The sequence below is a fragment of the Protomyctophum bolini genome, assembly GCF_963924005.1.
Source record: "Protomyctophum bolini genome assembly, chromosome: 18".
NCBI classification, from domain to species: domain Eukaryota; kingdom Metazoa; phylum Chordata; class Actinopteri; order Myctophiformes; family Myctophidae; genus Protomyctophum; species Protomyctophum bolini.
The window spans coordinates 27,140,083-27,161,697 of NC_137879.1; the positions used below are offsets into that span (position 1 = coordinate 27,140,083).

Here is a 21,615-nt window from a genome sequence, read left to right on the forward strand (position 1 = left end):
CATCTGTTAGGCTAACGAGTAGGGGTGGGACGAAATATCATGCCACGAAATGTTGCGCTATAAATCCGTGGCGATGCGTATCGTACTAGAGACGGAAGAAAAGGTAATTGTTATCCGTGTCCATGTGTAGTAACACAGACTTGCCTTTGACACAACTCCTAGTATTGTTAATCCACTATAGCAGCTAGTCAATAGCCTTTCATATAAATATCACAGTGATATAGCATCATGATAATCTCAAATATACACACTGTAGTTTAACGTGTTTATTGCTGTCTAATCTCTCAAGACAGCTTTAGAGCTCTGCAGCTGAATCTGTAAGCAACTCCTGTAACAAGGTGTAGTTTGTTGTTAGTAGGAATGTAAACAACACCGGAAGAGGAGGCCTGAAGGAGAGTGAACGGGCGGACATCCGCTATCTTTCCCCCCCCCAGATTGATTGCTCTGTGCAGAACAGTAGTCCCAGTTTTTTCCAGTTCAATTTCCTGTCATTTTGCTTGTTTGGCATGGTAGCAGATGTGCTTCCGGTTTAACTTTGCTGCCGTGCCAATCAAGCGAAGCTGCAGGAAACTAAACCGGAACCGGAAATGACACCTTTTGGAAACCGGGACTACAGTTAATGCAATTAACATCGCTTGCAACAAGCTAGCAGCATATCCGCTGGAACTACTTCCTGTCGGCCTAACATACAAGTTTGCGCCTTTCAAAATAAGAGCACATTTGCAGCGTTAACTCATATTCCACCCCAGCGAGATGAAGATTGATGTTGACAATAATTGAGAAAAACGTTAAGCAACAGACGCATCCCCAGGTATGGACCTGTACTTTTAGAATATCCAATTCATGTGGAGATAATGAACCCAATATTCTAGCGTATGTATGTCACACCCCTACTAGCAGGTCCAGGGACATCTCTCTGACCACTGTGCCACCCAGGACTTGAGTACTGTATAGTGTCATCCTTGAACGTCACTGTCTTCAGAGATTGTATTGATAGTACAATAATTCTAGATGAATGAAATGTCTTTTTATTTTGAAACGAGGACCCTATATTGCACATGTACACAAATGATTTATGTTGTATATTGTATATATTTAGTTGTTTTGCATTTTGACTGAAAAAAAAAACTCCTGAACTTCGTTCTTTCTTTTTTTCTGTTTTTTGTTTGTTGCATATTGACATTTTAAGAGAGATATAGATGGCATGCTTCGAAGCTTCAGCTCACAGCTTTGAGTTAAACCCCACCCCTACAATGAAGGATGTTTGATTCATAAAGACTTCATACAATGAAATACAGTATGTACATACTGTAGAATGGAAAGGTCCATGGTTCAACACTAGTCTGCACCATAGATACTTCCGGCTAAGGTTTAAATAGCAACGTTTAAGTCTCTGCAATGTACTGTATGCCAGTAAAATAGACCCTTTGCGATTTGTCACAGTAAAAAGTATTTGAATGGCAATGTCAATTCTGCACACTGATTCTATGAGGTTCTGGTCTGAGTCACTGTATAATTCAGTAGTGGAAGGGAATGAGGAGGCCTCTGATATTTATCTGGGGTTAGATTTGTAAAGGTTAAAACCACTGAACTAGGGTTAGATGTGTAAAGGCTCCCTGTTAAAACCACTGAACTAGCCACACCTTTGGTCACACAACCAGTGATGGCAAATTTCAGAAGTGCCGTTAAGAAAAAGTGACCGATGGGGCAGCTTGACCCATGGAAAACATAATGCTGCAGTCCACTTAATTATTCTTTCTGGGAAAGACTCCAGTTTGTCGCAATAGGAACCAATTCAAAATATAGAGTTGTGACTGCAACTAGCCTGGCATGGCTGGATTGCCTCGCAACATTGACTAATCTATACACTCAACATCTAATGGGTCTTCACTGCCACTGTGTGCACGATCAAGCAAAAGCAAACTGGCCACGGTTGTATACTGTAGACAGACATACAGGCATGACTCTACACAGTACAATCCTCAGTATAACTAGCAGATTGTCCGGAATTTTACTGGCACACCCAATGGTTGACATCAAGGTTTCATTATAGTAAAAGATTTTACCACGTATTGTTGTTGTCGGCAGAAACCTCATCTCCATATTCTACCTTTTTGTGATTTTCCATAAGTGATTGCCCTACTTAATCGTACTACAGCGTCACACTGTCACACAACAGTATCAAAAGTAGTACATCTACAAGATTGAAATGAGACGTGACGCGTTTTCAACTTGTAGATCTGCATTCTACTTTTGCTGTTTTTGAATTTCAATCCTATAAAGTAACCGTTTTGGACATACAAGGTTTCCACCTGACAGAGACGATATACTTTGTTCGTTCAATAAATAACAAAAATGCTAGCTACAACCTCACAACATAATAGTTATTGGCTCAGTGTGCCAGTTTACCACCCTGCCTACTCTGTTGGCCTCAGTGTTACATTAAAATTGAGAATTTTGCTGTGTAGAGATTGGTTGGAAGTGTCAAAACTCTCACGAATCAATCGCAATTCCATTCCTCTTATGTCATAAACGGGGTACATTATACCCTTAAACATAACAGTCCTATTATGTATAATTACTGTAACCTACCCAAAGTAAGAGAAAACGCCAGATTACTTAAGTTTAGGCAATATATACCTATATCTAACAGTTTGATAAATTGCATCCCCAAATGTGTATTTTTGTTCCTCAGGGTAAAACAAAGCTTTGGAATCTCATACTCAACATACAATACACAGCAATAATACAAAACTGGTCCATTTCCAGCCTCACTTGCAGGCTGATTCTTCTATTAACTTCAGATGGCAAAACATTTTATAAATCATGTTTTATGCTGTTATATTTTGGGTCTGTTATACTTTAAACAGCATTTTTGCACTGAAGATGAAGAATATTATTTAAGTTAATTTTGTTCCCTTTATTTGAATTGTTTTGCCTTTTTTATTATTAAATAGTAACTTGTAAATGCCATTGTACATACTCCATATTTTGTAAAGAAAACGATACCGCAGTTTGTCTGCTACAAAAAATGGTGGAGGTTGATACTGTGATATGCACCGTCCCTCAACTACGAAAGTAAATGTGTAATAATTAATATGAATTTGATTTTCAGTTTGTCACTTTCTTGTCAAACACAGTTAAGTGAATGGTAGTGAGCTAAAAGTTTCAGGCCCGGTTTGTCTCCACTCACTTGCATGGCTGAAACAGGAATGCTATGTACCATATACTAGCATAAACCCTCAATGACATTCCAATGTGAATGAACTACCATTATGGTCCTAATCATTTGGGATGTGCCTCCCAATGCAAACAAATATATAATAATTGTTCCCATCTTTGTTTTCTTGCTTTTCATGTTGTGGAGATAATATTGTACCTGATAGTAGAGTCCAGGTGAAATCAGCAGGCGTCACTTGGCTATCACCTGCTGTACACCGAAACAATGTTAATGCTAAGATAGAACATATTACATTTAAATAAATATGCCCTCTATGAGAACCACTACAGTAGATGAATGAACCTGAAGCTCTTGGGCTTGACATGGACAGATGCAGGGATGCATCTAAAACACAGAAAATAAAATCCATCATTCAGGAAACTTCATAAAATGACTAACGTGATGGCCCTGCCGGACCTGAACCTATTTGTCTTCCCCTATGTCCATTAACCCATTCTGGACGGGAACCCCTTTTGGTGTTTTAAGCATTATGTTATACTTTAGCTATTGAAAAATAGCAGATCTACAGGCTCATAGCACGGCACAGAGGGGAGGGGGGGGGGGGGGGGGCAAGTATGACTCATGCGGGACCCTGGTCAATGATGTATAGGGTTTAAGTGGTTAAAAGCATGATTTGGAATTACATTTTGAGTGTTCGTACTCGTGGGGTTAGTCATGTCATGCACTTTCCTTAATGAGAGATGTTCTTTCTGTGAAATGACACTAGTGTCCATACTTTGTGGGGGTAGGAATGGGGAGGTTAACTTAACTGGCTAGCCAAATTGGGCCTTTTCCTACCTTTTGAAGCTCACACTTCCTGCAAAGTCTTACCAAATTGTTCATAATGTGTCACGTGACGTCACCACATGGCTATCTCGCGTGGCCAGACTATGACCGGAAGCATTGAAAATTGTGTGAGGCAACAGTCGAGCACAGAAGCTCTCTTCGTGATTAAGCGATAAAGCGTAATTGAAGCCTCCACACTGAACAGAGCTTCCGCTAATCTGATTTTGGGAGATGTAAACTAGGATTCAGAGATTGTGGAATAGTTGTTTGCATGCCTACGCGAGACTACCACATGACACAAACATTACATTGACTACATAACCAACTACTCACATTTCTCTTTATGTTCATCGAGAGCAACCATGGCGTTCAAGGAGACCTGTCTGCCAATTTCTTTATTCCTTTAACTTGTTCTGTGACTTCCCCATCTATTGCCATTTCTGCATCCACAGTGCAAGCAGAAGCAGCACATTGTCATTTTCACGGTCTTCTGCACTATTCAGGATGTCAACAGAAATAATAATAATGAACAGAAATAGTAATGAACTAAATGAAGCATTCAAGTCTCCTTGTAGGCAACCAAGTCTTCATGTGGTCAAAATGTCATGTACTGTACAGTTTTCCTTTGCCCTCCGCAGAGAATGAACAGAGATGATATGAATTTTGAGTTGTGTGTTGAATTGTTCCTTTAGCACCTACAATGTTTTTGAATAAACCACCTTTAACTGAGATGTCATTTTTCCTGATTCTCATTTTTCATTTTGTGTGCTGTAATTAAAACAATGTGTTCACTCAATCGTTTGCTCTAATTCTTTAAAAACAACCTTAGTCTTAAGGGAATAAGCAGCAGTAGTAAGTAAGTAGCCTTGACACAATTAGCTGGGGACCACCTGGAACCCCCTCAATGTCCCCTGGGGGTCCTTGGACCCCACTTTGAGAACCCTGAAAGTATTCACACATACACATTTTACCAGGTCATTACTTGCGGAAGCTGAGCCTGCAAGTATTGCGATCGGCTGGGTATGTATTATGTATGTATGTATGTCGGTGTTGTCCACCGGCCAATATGTATGTATGTATGTCGGTGTTGTCAAAGGAAGTGAAAATTAAAGAACAGGATGCGGTTTCTGCATTTGTAGAGAAAGTATTGCGCCCTGCGGTGGGAACAACATGCAACTACACCTCTAAATCACATTTCTAGTAGCCTCATATGCTCTGGCTCATATCATATGAGTTACACATAGCAATGATTACTATCAAAAATCCACTACAGAGCTTTAGCGGGGGGTAAAAGATTGAATCAATATGTTTGCAGTGGTCACAGAGGTATCACAATTGACCCGCTTGCCTACGGCGCCTCCACACATTTAAACACGTTCCTTTAGTGCTTCTAAGTGTAGATGCTTGCTGTTAGTCTGTTGAACATGCTTCACAGTAAAGAGCAGCAATATTTGAACCCACAACCTTAATAGATCACATATGCTGCCTGGCCACCATGCTGCCTCCCTCAGTCTTCCCTCTGCTTTAAGTAACAACATACGATGCAAACAATAAATACATACTGTATAGACTATAGAACTAGAAACAGTGCTCCTTGGAGCACAGGTCTCCATCAGGTCAGGAACGTTCCTGACCTCAAGTTTTGAGTACTTCCTCCATCAGCGCTGCACGAAGCCCTCGCTGCCTAAACGCAATAAGGGCTCACAATGATCTGTCACCTTGCATCTTGCTCAACCTGCCTCGTCCCACACAAACACACAAACGAAACAGTGCGTTGAACTTTGCCCCAGGTCAGCATTTCAATGTGAGGTCACACGAGGATCCCTGTCGCCTGCGAGGTAATGAGGCGAGAGACCTTTAGAGAGCTCCATAATGACCGGGCGCCAGCAGCCTACTTTTTTCTCTCCGACGCTATAGTATGTCGTTGTTTTGATGCCATATATAGTATGGCCTTCTCCTCTTTTTTTGACGTCATAGTACAGTACGTTCGTAACAAAACACTTAGTAGACCTTTTCTTTTGGACACCATAGAATAAGGTTGTTGTTTTTGGGGGTATTTGTCACTGTACATTAGTACATGATTTTCATGTTCTGTATTTACGCATCCTAACTATTAAGAATAGTGGGCGCTATCAATACAGTGTCCGGGGAGAAGTAAGCAAGTTAAGTGAGAGAGCGAGACACACACGCACGACGCACGCACGCACACGCACGCACACACACACACACACACACACACACACACACACACACACACACACACTCACACGTGTCCAGAGTAGAGAGTTCAATTAGCCTGACTGTCAGCCTGCATATGGACTATTTCAGTTTGTTCCCCCAGACAAACACCTGTATGTACACCACATGATGGTAAATGAAGAGGGGATAACACATGGAAACAGGCAAACTTCAAGCACACTCTAAGCAAGGATTAAGTTTAAAAGCCTTTATAGGTAGACAGGGCTACTACATAGTACATACTTGAAATACTAGTATATCCCTTGGAAACACAGCTTTACTGACAGTGCCATGGACCAGCAGGAGAAACAAAGGATTAAAGGGGATTTCTGATTATGTTCTCACAATCAACAAATGAAGCAACTTCCTAATTAGATCCTGCTTCCTGTTACATGTGTAACATGTGACCACCACACAATATAATAGTCCTAACTGGAGTTAACAAGTGACCACCACACAAAATAAAAGACAGACATACAGATAGACAGACTGACTGACTGAAGACAGACAGACTGACTGACTGACTGACTGACTGACTGACTGACTGACTGACTGACTGACTGAAGACAGACAGACTGACTGACTGACTGACTGACTGACTGACTGAGACTCCGCCTGGACTGGGGTTTGGTTGCTATGGTCAATTTGCAATATTAGACAGATCCGAACCCAAACCAACAATTGGCTAAGCTTTGACTGATGTTTGTGCCGCTGCACCAATATATCCGGTAGTGTGCAACAAGCCACTCTCCACACCTTCGCACCTGACAGTCACATTTACCACTTCTCTACCATGGCGTGCAAGACAGCATTAGTAATTTTATCAACAGGTGCAGAGGAGATGGAAACTGTTATTCCTGTGGACGTCATGCGCAGAGCCGGGATCGCTGTGACAGTGGCAGGATTGACAGGCAAACAGCCAGTTCAGTGCAGCAGAAATGTTGTCATCTGTCCAGATGCCAGCCTGGAGGAGGCCAGCAAACAGGGTCCGTATGACGTGGTCCTTCTCCCGGGGGGGAAGGCGGGGGCTCAGAATCTGGCACAGTCTCCTGTCGTGAAGGAGATACTGAGAGATCAAGATGGCAGGAAAGCCCTGATTGCTGCCATCTGTGCAGGACCCACTGCTCTCCTGGCACATGGCATCGGCTACGGCAGCACAGTCACCACCCACCCTGCCATGAAGGAAAGGATGATGGCCGGAGACCACTAGAAATATTCAGAGGCTCGAGTACAGAAAGACGGCCATTACATCACCAGCCGCGGGCCAGGGACCAGTTTAGAATTTGCTCTAACCATCGTAGAAGAGCTCATGGGGGCTGAGGTCGCATCTGAAGTCAAAGCACCTCTGATGATGAAGGACTGATGATGATTGATTCCCTGTGAAGAGCTTCTGTGTGTGTGTGTGTGTGTGTGTGTGTGTGTGTGTGTGTGTGTGTGTGTGTGTGTGTGTGTGTGTGTTCTAATCTCAGATGAGTGCCAGATTTACTCTGAAGTATTTAAATTTTAACTTCCAATGTGGTCAGATCGAGCTGAAAGCTTGCCCAAATTTGGAACCATACATTTTACCATCTTTAACAAATTGGTTTTGGACATTTATTTTCCTCAAAGGCCTAAGGAGACATCATTTCAGACGCTTTGCCACAGTTTAACCACTTTAACCCCTTAATACTGTATATATACTTCATTGAGGTCTATACTCGGCCCCCTCCTCTTTCTCCCTCTACTCCGAAGAAGCCGGTCTAGACCAGCTACTCATGCTGAATGTTCGCATCCCACAGAATAGGGACGATAGGGGCCATGGGGTCAACCTCAACCCTTAGGCCTCTATATTATACTATACATTATACAACAACGCGTAACGTTGCAAAGCGTTACGTTGCAACGCGTTGTGAGCTTGTTGATCTGCTATTTAGTAGTATTTTCTGTGAAAGTTTTTCCCGGAATAAGGACTGCTGGCCGCTGCAGGGTTCAAGGGGTTAATTGGTGGCAGGGAGGTGACAGAATAAGAGAGGTGGTGGTGGCTCTCTAACCTGAGGCCACTTCCTCCTACAGGCCCCTGCATACATGCTCTCCTTCCTGCATGTGAATGGAAGTGAGAAAAGCGCTGCGGTGTTTTAGTAGCAGTACATCAAACACTCTGACCGGGCAATAAAACCTCTCCTGCATTCACTTCAAACCAGTCAAACAATACCGCAGTGCAGACAGACAGACAGACAGACAGACGGGGGGTGGAGACTTCAAGTACACTACAACTGAAGTAGTCGCGAGTTACTTATAATATGTGTTGTGTGTGTGTGTGTGTGTGTGTGTGCCCTTTGAATTGAAATTGAATTGTGTGTGGGGGGGGGGGGGGGGGGGTCGGCACGTAGAGTTGACCTCATGTTGACCCTAGAGCGTTGTTTCCTCCATCTCCCTCTTCTCGTCAGCATACATCAAATTAAAAAATTATAAAAATTCTTACATTAATGTTAGGTAGGCAGGTTCAGACCGTCAGACAGACAGATAGATCTGATATCGACCGACCGACCGACGACCCTTGAGCTGATCAGACTTGCACCACAAGTCAGATCCACCGGGTCTTGTAAGAAATAGAGCCAGGCCCATATATCGTCCGTCCCTCATTTAATGTTTTCGCCAACATAATTAAGCCCATGTGTCCTGATTGCCCAGAACTTTCAGTCCGATCACGGTCATGTTTTTGCGGCGTGTTGTGAGCTTGTAGATCAGCTATTTTCCAAAATCAGGATCGGCATCGAACCCAAAAATCACACCCGTATGAAGTGAGGGGCGCTCTTATTATCGTACATCATCCATTCATTGTCAATGAGATTGTGTAGGACAAAAATACAGATTTGCTCGTCCACATATGACGTAAATTCTCCATTCTTAAATATGTAATTTAAATATGTAACGCCAGCGCTGCTATTCCAAAGCCCCCTTAGGGAGATATTAGCTATGTAGATCTTGTTGAGCTGGTCATTTTAAAAGTAGTCAAAGGATTGTCGGCACCCCTGGCCTACATTAAGCACTTCACACTCCGGCCGGTGGCGAACTGTGAGCTTGTAGATCTGCTATTTTCATACATTTGAAAACTTGTGAAATGAGACATTCTGCATAACGACGGAGTACTTTGGTACTTTAAGTAAATTTCGATGCCAATCATTTTCTGTATTCTGTATGTGCTGTCCCAGTTATTCAGTATATTAGATAGGTTTGACACCCCCCTAATGTGTGTGCATTTAGCCTAGCTTTGATGTGTAATCAGGAGCCAATTGTGCAGCCAATTGAGGTTCAGTAATTTCAGGTGTGCAGGACAGCAGAAGTCAGTTGTTCTCCAGCAGCCTAGGAGCAAACACACACACAGAAGCTGCTACTGTCATTCTTTGTTTTTGGCTTGAAACCATCTCTTGTAAGTTTGTTTGTGTACAATTGCCTTGACTCATGTTTGTAAGCTTAATCTGAGAGTTGTTTTGTTTTATTACATGGGATGCTTAATATGTTTAATGATTGATTGCTTGCCTTAAATTATGTGAGGTAGAGTGTTAATGTTTTAATTGCAAACTACTGAATGCTTAGCCTAGCATGTGCTTAGGTTATCTTATGTTATTGAGCTGATTGTGTATTTTATGTTTTCTATTTTTACAGTTTCACTCGTTGTTTATGAAAGTTGACCACCGGCATCTCAATAAAGGCAAACTGAGATGAATCCTGACTTTTATTGGACTGAGTTTGGCTGGCTGTTGATTTGTGTCACGGACGACACCCTGAGAACAGTACACTGTAGGTACACTTTTGAATACCTGACTTTTACTTGTAACAGAGTATTTTACATTGCAGTATTGATACTTTCACTTAAGTTAAAAAAAAAAAAAGGTAATACTATTTCTACCACTGAATAATTGTTCTGTTGTTGATTCATAATATAAAGGTACAGGCAGGTGTTACATGGCCTGGAGAAGTTGGGTTGCCATGTTTCCAGTATATGCTAACCAGAGGTATGCGTGATGATGGATTTATGTCTGCTAGTGATAGAGCGGTGATCACATGAAAATATGTGATAAGATTTATGTTTGGTAGGCCTATAATTAGTTATACCTGCCGAGACAATCAACATGTTGGCTGTTACTGTTAGTCACAATTTCTCAACAATCACTCACTCAGCTGCCTTCAAATCTTGTCTGACTCTGTAGTCCTACATATATAGTAAAGTCCTCGGTTAATTTATCAATTTGTAACTGTGAGACTGAGATTGTAGGCTATACAAATTGAGACATATTGGTCCATTTGGATTTGGTTCCATTTGTACAATCTCACTATACAAATTGATTTCACTATCATTCATTAGCAAAAACAATAATGATTATGAAATTACTGTATAAGGTCCTGCATGCATGCATGGTATGCACCAGTTTAATCTATTTGCTATGTGTCTGTATGTTTATTTGATATAGGTGATTGTGTATATTTAACATTGAGTATTTTAAACTCTGACTGATAACAAGTTTCACTATATGCAATCACTTACTGCCTCTGCCCCCGTGTGTGTGTGTGTGTGTGTGTGTGTGTGTGTGTGTGTGTGTGTGTGTGTGTGTGTGTGTGTGTGTGTGTGTGTGTGTGTGCGCGCGCGCGCGCGGTGGAGGACAGTGTCAGTGAACTTGGCTGCATGGGTAGCGCACGGAGAGTTCACCGAGATGTCACGGTGCGCGTGTTGCTGCGGGTCACCAGCGGGTCAACGCTCGCGAACGAACGAACGGTGACAGAGAAAACACACACACACACACACACACACACGTGACGGGACGGGAGCTTTAATGCTGACTGAGCACTCTGTGTAGTGTAGGCCTACTACTATCAACTATAGGATCTATCGGTCTCTCACATGCGCGCGCGCTTCTCAATGGAAGGGACGCGGTAGGAAAATCACAGGTGTCCATATTTGGCTGTGCGTAAAGCGCTGCTGCTATTGCTGTTCAATCAGAGAGATGTGACGCAATGCGCCTCTGACTGAACGACAACTCATAATCAAAGCGTTTTGTTTTCCTTATAGTGGCTGGCTGCCTGTATTGTTATACCATGGGGACTGGGAGTCATGCGCAGCTATTATCATCTCAGCAAACAAAACATTAAAAAGCTGCAGCTATAGCAACAAGAAAAGACAAATGAGTTTATGTAATTTGAAGTTGAAGTAGTGGATCCAAATAAATGCAGAAACTGATCCCAAAATGCACAAAAAATACAATAATTTGTAGAATACCGTTGCTGTCGGGCTTTTTTTTGTTTTGGACATATGTAGATAGGAGGTCGAGTTGACTGATCGACAGATATGCAGATATGCTATTAGAGCCCTGAAGCAGTTGTCGGCCTCTGATTGGCTGAAAGTCAATCGGGCGTTTATTGCATTTCGTGAGAACGGCCAATAAACATATGATAGTCTGTCTCTTCTATACACTTGAACTTCCCTTCAACTCTCTGTCCTGTGTGTGCGCGCGCGCGCGCGCGCGTGTGTGTTGTGTGTGTGTGTGTGTGTGTGTGTGTGTGTGTGTGTGTGTGTGAACCAGGGAATAGTGTTTCACACGTTCAGGTTGCGATGGAGCGCATATGTGCACCAGGTGGGTGTTATTGTTTCACTCAAACGGAGTTTTATCAGATTTATTATGGCGCTGTTGTCTATGGAAAATCAATCAATTAATCATCCATCTATCTATCCATCTAGCTATCAATCCAGCTATAGCATTAATTGAACTTGTTATCCATCCTCATGTCTGTCTGTCTAGTATCTATATAGCCCATATGCCTATATCTATCTCTATCTATATGCCTATATATCTATCTCTATCTATATGCCTATATATCTATCTCTATATGCCTATATCTATCTCTGAGCAACAGTCTATTTTAAGCTTTTGGCCACTTTCAAGCCGGCGTTAATGTGACCCATGGCGGTAATGACAATTATTTAGTTCACAGAGAGAGGAGCACATGAGCAACACCGTTCACCGCGGGGTGAATCTGGGGGCACCCTCCTCAGAGCAGGGGTCCCGGAGAGGGGAAGAGAGAGAGGGAGGGAGGGAGAGAGAGGGGGAAGGTGGAGGACAGGAGGAGAGAAACAGAGGGATATATGAGAAAGAGAGAGAGAGATGTAATGTGTTGTTGTAAAAGCAGGAGCCAAACTGTCTCAGTGTGACTGACGGATTGGCCCTGCCTGCAGCCTGCTGCCCTGTTGCACACGCACGCACGCGCGTGCGCGCGCACACACGGCGGCACCACAGGTCCTGACGTTATGGCGGGTCGTAAAAGACAACAGTCAGTCCAAACGCAGAGAGAGAGAGAGAGAGAGAGAGGATGTGGTGACTGGTGACAAGTTGAGCGCAATTTCAACTGTTTACTTTTCATGCGGCGTTAGCCTGTGAATAACCTTGCTTTCATTGGCTTGTTCAGTCAGTGCGCGTGTCTGTGTCTATGGTCTGTGTGTGTGTGCGTGTGTGTGTGTGTGTGTGTGTGTGTGTGTGTGTGTGTGTGTGTGTGTGGGGTGGGGGGGGGGGGGGGGTATTATTATACTGACCCAAAGTTGAACTCGCTGCGCGCAGATACAATTTTTATTATACAGACGTGAGCATCGAGGAGCGTGTCACTGCAGGAGACGCGCATGCACGCGTTTGTGTAGTTTTATAGATAGGCTACAGTGTATAACGTTTGAACTATTAGCATATGTGTAGCGGCTACACTGCGTAGTTCAAACTTTGTCACGTGAAATGTAGGCTATGCATTTGGCCGTACTTATGTATTTGGTGCATGGGGACCCCCAGGCAGGGAATGGACTGTGGACAGACCCCCATACAATATTCATGTGAAAGTATAGTCAAAAAAGTAAAAACTGATTTTGGTGCTATATATATTAACTAAATTGTGCTGCATGGGGACCCCTCTGGAAGCCTCTCAAGTCCCCGGACCCCACTTTGAGAAACCTGCTCTAGATTTACAATGAAGGGCAACCTGAGTGCAGGCAACCCTACTTAAATTTCATTTCATATAGTCAAATCATATAAGACAAGTAAATACTAGTCTCTGTTCCAACTTCCACACGCCCGCTGACGGAGGTGAGCGGGGCAATGTTTTGATCCAAACGCATGATTATAGTGTGTCGTAGGAAGAAAATGTGTTATCTTTAATTAATTACAACTTTAACTTTGAATGAACCCATTGAGACAGACTGGGAGAAGGGGGGTAAACTAATGAGGGATTAAGACATTCTCTTTTTTTTTTTACATTTTTAGTTGATAATGTGCTTTACTTTTCAATTAAAGCTCGCCCCGGGCATTAGGCCTGGCTATATACTTCTTATCCTACAACCGGGGATTAAAAAGCCGCGGTAATGAGTGTGTAAACTAGCCGAGAATTCCCCAACAAAAGAGCCTTGGGATGCGGTCCATTGTGTCGGGGGAGGGAGGGTGCGTGTGGGGGGGGGGGGGAATCATCACCTTTTCACAGTGAAATGTGCCAGGGATTGTCTCGATGCAACAGGAGGTAGGGATTAAAACAAATGGTGCAAAACAAGCCAAGAGAGAGGGAAAGAGAGAGAGAGAGAGGTTTGACGCGCTCCTCTCCTCCTAGTGGCTCCCGGCCAGGCAGCTAGAGAGCCTGTAGGGGGCGGGGCCAAGTGACACCCACAATTAAAGATGAACTTTGTGTGAACTAATTTATCTGAGGGAGCGAGAAGGTAACAGGCTGCCGACAGACCCCGTGGGAGCCTATAAAAGCCGTGGATCAACACCCTTTAGCCCTCAGTAGCAAACAAACGCCTTACCTCGCCACACACACACACACACACACTCACCTGAACTGTCTGTCTGTGCGCTCTCTACTATCGCTCTCTAGAAATACTTTTTTTGAGAACTAGACGCGCCGTGTTGTTGGACAGACTCCTCCACAGAATGGCTCTAAGCGCGCTGCTTGCCACATTTCTGTGCACTATCGTGCTTCCCGTCTTGCTATTTTTAGTGGCAGTGAAACTGTGGGAAGTTTACATGATCAGAGGGAGAGACCCGAGCTGTTCAGCTCCTCTGCCTCCCGGATCCATGGGCTTACCTTTCATTGGAGAGACATTGCAGCTTATCCTCCAGGTAATTTCATCTTTTATTATTATTATTATAGCCTACTGGCTTAAAATACTTCAAAAAGGAGCGTGTATATCACCTGGATGTGCCGGGCTAGAACAATTTACCTGGCAGGGGTTGATTTATATAAAACAAATTAGTAGGCCATGTCATTTATTGCCATCACAAAATGGCACGTATGGTGCGTAAACGCCTACCTTACGGGAAGGTTAATCACAGCCGCAGGTGAAAACATGATCATATAAATCCTGTTTTGGCCTTCCACAGTTCTAAATCGAATTATATCTGAAGTCCAACCTGTTGCACACGCCTGTACATTTTATATCGCTGTCGCAGGTGTAGCCTATAAATGGTGAACGTATCGGCTAGCCAATTAAGACAAAAAAAATATGACGACTCTTGTTTTCAATATTCCATTTGGCCATTTTTCTAATCGAACGACTTGGTCTCATTGGTTCCAGAGGAGAAAGTTCCTGCGGATGAAACGGGAGAAGTACGGTTACATCTACCGGACCCACCTGTTCGGTAACCCCACGGTGCGAGTGACCGGAGCGGACAACGTCAGGCACATTCTGCTGGGTGAACACCGGCTGGTGTCGGTGCAGTGGCCAGCCTCCGTGCGCACCATCCTGGGCTCGGACACGCTCTCGAATGTGCACGGCGCCCTGCACAAGAGCAAGAAAAAGGTATGGGCATACATCGATCTGTGCGTTTAGGCGTTCACGTTTAAAACGGATTGCCGTTGATAACGATGTAATGTCAAGTGTCTTGTTTCGGGTTTTTTGTCCTCGTGGAACAAATAATAAATGTGTTTTAAGAGTTTTACTGACCCACGCTTCCAAGAATGCATCGTCGTGCCATTACGCGTGGACCGATTCAAATCAATTCAGAACATGTCTCGAACCAATTAGAAACGCAATTAACTGTCAATGCACAACCTGATAGATTTAATTAAATCAACAAGCACAACATTTTATTGATTATATTAGATTTGAATATGCCTGTCACATGCGCATCGGAATTATAGCTAGTTGTTTGCGTGCGTAATGTTTGGCATTAGTAGGCTATAGGCAAAAAAAGTTATTTTTGAGAATGTGTTCTGCAGTCTTGCACTGCGAGCAAGAATGGAAATGAAACAAAAATTAGCACGAAAGCCATTACGCACGGTTAAATCTGTCTTAATTTTCTTATGAAATTACCAAATGTATATACGCCCGATCACGCTGAGGATGCAGCTGGCTGTGTAGATGGAAATTTAAATGTAGTCTCTCCCTCTTTCCACCTCCTTTCCTCTCAGGCCATCATGAGAGCCTTTTCCCGGGACGCGCTGGAGAACTACATCCCCGTCATTCGGGAGGAGGTGCGCGCGGCGGTGCAGGACTGGCTCCAGAGGGACTCGGGCGTGCTGGTCTACCCCGAGATGTTGCGTCTGATGTTCCGCATAGCCATGAGGATCCTGCTCGGTTTCGCTCCAGAACAGATTAAGACTGACGAGCAGCAGCTGGTCGAAGCCTTCCAGGAGATGATCAAGAATCTCTTCTCTCTTCCCATTGACGTGCCTTTCAGTGGACTGTACAGGGTAAGAATTAATGCATTCTATTATTTTTACTCATTAATATTTAAATTGGAAAAAAAATGAATGTTCTAGACACATTTGGTAATGGCAGATCTACACAGCTCACAATGCCTTGCAATGCAACACATTGTATGGGCTTGTAGATTGGCTATTTCCGTAATTTGTTATGGGATGAGGCTCACTGAAATGGTTCATCTATGGATACTTGGATGGGTTGACCGGTGAATGAACGACACCATGAATGTCAGAATTGTCAGAACTAACTAAATGGGGCATGATGGCAAAGGCGCAGCAAATGAAACTGTTAATGGATGATGGTGGTCAGATGAACTGTTCATTGTGTGAAATCAATCATTTTGAAATCAATCAATACATTAGTGAATGAAGTACCAACAACTAGAACTTGAGTTGCATTATGTTTTATGTATTTTTATCACAGTATTGTATAGACAATCGGCTCACTCTGTCACCCGCTCCCCCTCCTCTCCCATTCCTCATCTCCTCCAGGGACTCAAGGCGAGGAACTTCATCCATGCTAAGATCGAGGAGAACATTAAGAAGAAGTTACAAGAGTCTGAGACCAAACCCATTGATGCTCTGCAGCAGCTTATAGACAACAGCAGGAAGAGCGGGGAGCCCTTTAGCATGCAGGTAAACACACGTTCATGATGTAATCAAACTGTGGGTTTCAAGTTGCCCTCTGGGATCAATAAAGTAGTTCTATTGACTTACTTTAGCGTACAGGACCCATATTTGCTGAAAATTAACATAGTGTATACGATTTTACAGTATGTTAGCTGAAACCGGTTGCATATAGTATGATTTGCACTAATCTGAATGTAATTTACTAGTCAAGGATTTGTCTTTGAGACAAATCTTAGTGTCATTTCAATTTTCGAGAAAATTTAAATGACACTAAGATTTGTGTGGCCTCTCTAAGAGCAAAACATATTTTTGGTGTAGACTTGATGGGTGTGTACTGTGTATTACAAATTACACATTTTTCAGTTGAGATACAACAGTCATAAGATGAATTTGAAATAAAATTGGCCATAACTGAACACAGCTATGTATTTATGTAATTTATTCCCCCCTTTCTTAATGGGTCAGGGTGTTTAAGGTCCTTTAAGTTTAAACTAACCTGTACGTCTTCATTGATCTGTCCCCAGGCCATTAAGGAGTCTGCCACTGAGCTGCTGTTTGGAGGCCACGAGACCACAGCCAGCACAGCTACCTCTCTGATTATGTTCCTGGGATTGAACCCTGAAGTCATGGACAAATTGAGACAAGAGATTATGGACAAGGTAACCAGACTAAACCAATAGTTGAATCCGTATTTCCTTAGCTTCACTGGCAAACATACTGTACATTAAGCATGCACTTTACCTTCTTTGACTTGCCCCAAACCATCTGGTTATTTTTGTCGTGGCTGTAATAGATTTGTCTGTCGCTCTCTTTCCTGCCAGGAGGAGCAGGGGATGCACTTAGATAATCTCAACATCGAGGCTCTGGAGCAGTTAAAGTATACAGGCTGTGTCATCAAAGAGACCCTGAGGATAAACCCTCCCGTCCCCGGGGGATTCAGAGTGGCTCTCAAGACCTTCGAACTAAACGTAAGTTGAAATACCATTTCTCCATGCCTGTTGTATTCAAGGAGGGGAGGTTGACTGCTGGTTGTCAACTCTGGCCTTTAATGTAACAGCCGCAGATCGGATCCTGGCCATAGCCACAGTGTCTGTCCACCATCAGTGAGTCTGTAGTCTTTCCACGACATCTTCACTCCAAAACTACCTATAATTCCCCCTGTCCTCCCCAGAGACCCATGTTTGCTAGATAATTCCCAGTGGGCAAATTAAATATCACCCCCAATTAAAAAAAATCTGTGGGTTCTATGAGGCAGGGAATTGCAAGTCATTTCCAATAAAGTAGGCTAGTATACGCAGTATAACTCTACCTTCAGACAATGCCTGATCAACAAGCTAACAATGATTTTTTAATTCTTATGTTCTTAAAGGGCTTCCAGATTCCTAAAGGGTGGAACGTCATCTACAGCATCTGCGACACCCATGATGTGGCCGAGATCTTCCCCAACAAGGAAGAGTTCCAACCAGAGCGCTTCATGACCAAACTCACAGAAGACTCGTCCTCCAGGTTCCAATATATTCCGTTCGGTGGGGGGTCGAGGATGTGCGTGGGGAAGGAGTTCGCCAAGGTCCTTCTCAAGATCTTCCTGGTGGAGGTCGTAATGGCGTCTAACTGGACTCTTTTAAACGGGCCCCCCACCATGAAGACGGGGCCTACGGTTTACCCTGTGGACAATCTACCGACCAAGTTCACCAGCTTCGTGCGCACGTAGAAAGGTGGGGGGTGGTGGGGGGGGGGGGGAGGAGCAGTGTAGTGCGTTTTGTTTTGTTTCCCCAATAGTCTTTGCAAAATAGTTCCCATCTTACTGAAAGTCAAAGCATCAAGTACTGTATAAACGATGCACTAAGATAGTTTTGGGAACAAGTAGACAACATTTGGGAAACGGAACACACATGGCTGCATTCACATGGAGCAAGAAATTCAGGATTTGTTTTTATCTCATAAGTAAATTTGATTCCACAGTTATCTTTTTAGACCGTAAAGAGATTTGTTCTGTGCTACAAAAAGTTACAAATGAAATCCTGCTCACTCCTGTGAATACAACCACACTGGTCAATTTTTGGCATAAAGCAAATTGTACATATGAATTGTTGTAGATGAATGAGATGATACATATTACATTTTATATTTTGATATGTTAATGCTGCAGATTTGTGTATATATACTGTGTATATATATCATGTTTTTCTTTTTTTTAAGATGCGAACGAACAAAACGAGAGGCACTATATATGGTCATGGCACACTTTCCAATCAATCCAGAGGTGTATCTATGGGATGGATGTACATTTGTTTTGTAGATTCTGTTTATATAGCTTTTTTTGTATCTTACCCCAACTTATTTAAATGACTTGTTTTATTGTATGGGCCTTTTATTTAATAAAATGTTTTGTGAAAAATGAATGAAACTCTTGTTTTGGCAGTTGAAACAATCATTATTTGCAAAGAGACTGGCCATTTAGCTACTGTTCTTTACACACAAGGACATGCTTTAATTTCAAATAATCTGAGACAAAGTTGCATGAAATTAAGTGTTTCCGCTCCATTGTAAAAATGCATTTGACCTAAACTTATTTCTGTACAACTAAAGTCTTTGCATGTGTGCAATGGAGGGTCAGGGTTCGACACACATGGGAACCAGGTGTAAAGTGACCTAAGCTCCCCTAAAAGCAATAAAAGTTTACATTTGATGTGGTTCACTAAATCTTATAACTCGCCAACATAGGCAAAAGTCAATTTTTTGGGGGGACTCAATTAACACTGAAACAAGTTTAATGGGAACAGAATCTGTTTTACGAGGGCCAGATGCTGTGTATTTTTAACTGATCCGAGTCATGCAGAGTTGCTTCCCCAGTCTATCACCCATCAGTGACCTCGATCAGAGCACAGATAGTGTGCTTAACAAAGTCACAACACTCCCTTTTGGCCCGGTCATGAACTTAACCCATTTTCAATATCAAACATTAACCAAATCTCACTCTTAAAGGAAAATTAACATTTTCATTGCCATTATCAGCGGGAGGGGATTGGTACAACTCACGTCTCACAAATAAAGAGATTAGGGTTTAATTGAAACCAGAGAATCGTTACTAAAGTGAGGTTTGAACAGAGATCAACAGAGAGAGATAAAGAGAAGAGTACCGTGTCATGAACTGTAGGGTTTATTTGGGAACACCAGGTAAAGATGTTTGCTGATGACAGTTAATGTATTTACTCTCTACACAATCCTGCTGGGTGGTCTCTGGCCCTGGACGCACGCACACGCAAGCACACACACACACACACACACACACGCATGCACGCACGCACGCGCACGCACACACACGCATGCACGCACGCACGCACACACACACACACACACACACACACACACACACACACACACACACACACACACATACACATACACATACACATACATACACATTCCATTATCCTTACAGAATCAATAAGTTGGAAAAGGAAAATAGCAAAGAAATCTGGAATCCATATAGAAGAGAAGAGAAAGCAAAGCGGCGGGTTGATGACCCTGGCAGACGAGCAGAGAGAAGCCAGGGAGGGTGAAACAGAGTTCAGAGAGATAAGTTCAGTTTAAGGGTCCTCTCTCAGCATTACAGGGACCTTGGGCAGATAAAGTAGGCCAATACACCGGTGACATTTGTGCTTTGCAGAACCGGGAGAGTTTTCTTTTTTTCCCCTGCAAGTTCAAGGTTAAGAAAAAGAAATCGTATGGGACCTGTATGGATCGCGCATTACATTACATTTGTTCAATGGCAGGTGATATGAGTTGAGAACTCGTTCAACCTGCATTGCATTGATCCTGGGGCTGGGTAGGCAGATAACACGGCATGACCGATGATTTATACATCCGATTAGAAACACGTGTTCAATCTTTCTCAATTTGGAAAGAATGCATTAACTTTAGCAACAATTATGCAAAATGTGTGTACGTGCACAAACAGTAACCAGCATTTTGTTGTTCAATATTCTAGTTGACTCAACTTGGCACCTTGAATGTAATTGTACGTACAAGGCCAGTTGCCAAGAAGTCATTAAACCATTATGTTATTTATCAGATGGACTGTTCTTCCACATTTATCATGAGAAATGTGAACCTTGCCAGTTTTTGTTTTCTACCAAGAAATGTGTGACTACTGGCCTTCTTTGACTTACTTTAGCTGCACATGTGTACATTGTGCACATGTGTACATTGTGCACATGTATACATTGTGCACATGTGTACATTGCGATGTCGATGCTGGAGCGATATATCGTTGAGCCCCTAAACATGAATATGTAATAGATAAGTATGTCTACTGTAATGGAGAGCTGGTATTGTCCATGGTGTACCATGTGTCGGAAATTGCATTACAGCAGAATTAAGCTAACTAAACATGTCCGCAACTCATTGTAATCCATGCAAAAACATCAGCCAGCTTTTCCTTTAGTTCCTTAAACGATAACATACAAGGTTTGGGCGGGGCAGGGATGCTCTGCCCTTTCAGGTCAATCAATGGGGGTCAATACACTGAAGGTGTATCTAATGAAAGAAGAAACCAGAGGGGGGGGGGGGGGGGGGGGGCTTAATGCAAAGCAGGCAGAGCTTTTCTTCCTGAGGGAGCAGGGGGTTGGCAGAGAATCTGTACCGATTGGAGGGGCAGAGAAAACAAAGAGACCACACAAAGGTCAAGTGAAGCTCTCCAGGGCCATAGCCAACTCCAAATGGTTAGATCATAAAACCCAAGACTGACAGATCATCTGCACTGGAGACAGCTATCCTGCGAGAAGGAATCAGATGAAGTCATGTTTCGGTGGCAATAAACAAGCTGTGATAATGATTAGAATAATGTTATGACCAAGGATTCATGTTAGCGTCACAATTTTCAACACTTTTCAGATCAAAGCCCCATTTGAGCCACAGTCCACCATTTGATGACATTTAGCCTCTCAGACCCAAAACCAAAGAATATTTTTGTTGTCGTTGGATAAGATTTTGTCCACAATTCCATGCTGTATTGATGTTGGTACCATAGGAGA

General features: G+C 42.9%; 3 protein-coding genes across 6 annotated transcripts in view; all 3 read left to right on the top strand.

The window, feature by feature from the left end:
- exoc6 (exocyst complex component 6) overlaps positions 1-4,718 on the top strand; it is a 77,241-nt gene extending 72,523 nt beyond the window's left edge. For all 4 annotated transcript variants that reach the window (XM_080788819.1, XM_080788820.1, XM_080788821.1 and 1 more), the window contains one exon: positions 1-4,718. This exon is cut by the window's left edge and continues 1,251 nt beyond it. The gene's annotated coding sequence lies outside the window, so the exon portion shown is untranslated.
- A 2,319-nt stretch (positions 4,719-7,037) lies between these two features.
- LOC308332668 (Parkinson disease protein 7 homolog) lies at positions 7,038-7,607 on the top strand (the record flags this gene model as incomplete). Its single annotated transcript, XM_080788681.1, is given in 2 exon segments — positions 7,038-7,451; positions 7,455-7,607. Coding segments are annotated over 2 exon segments (567 nt in total).
- A 6,436-nt stretch (positions 7,608-14,043) lies between these two features.
- Positions 14,044-18,975, top strand: cyp26a1 (cytochrome P450, family 26, subfamily A, polypeptide 1). The gene is made up of 7 exons (XM_080789964.1): positions 14,044-14,364; positions 14,820-15,044; positions 15,656-15,937; positions 16,442-16,585; positions 17,104-17,238; positions 17,401-17,547; positions 17,949-18,975. The coding sequence occupies exons 1-7, from the start codon at positions 14,176-14,178 to the stop codon at positions 18,288-18,290; spliced, it is 1,464 nt and encodes a 487-aa protein (XP_080646090.1). The 5' UTR covers positions 14,044-14,175; the 3' UTR covers positions 18,291-18,975.
- The last annotated feature ends 2,640 nt before the right edge of the window (positions 18,976-21,615 follow it).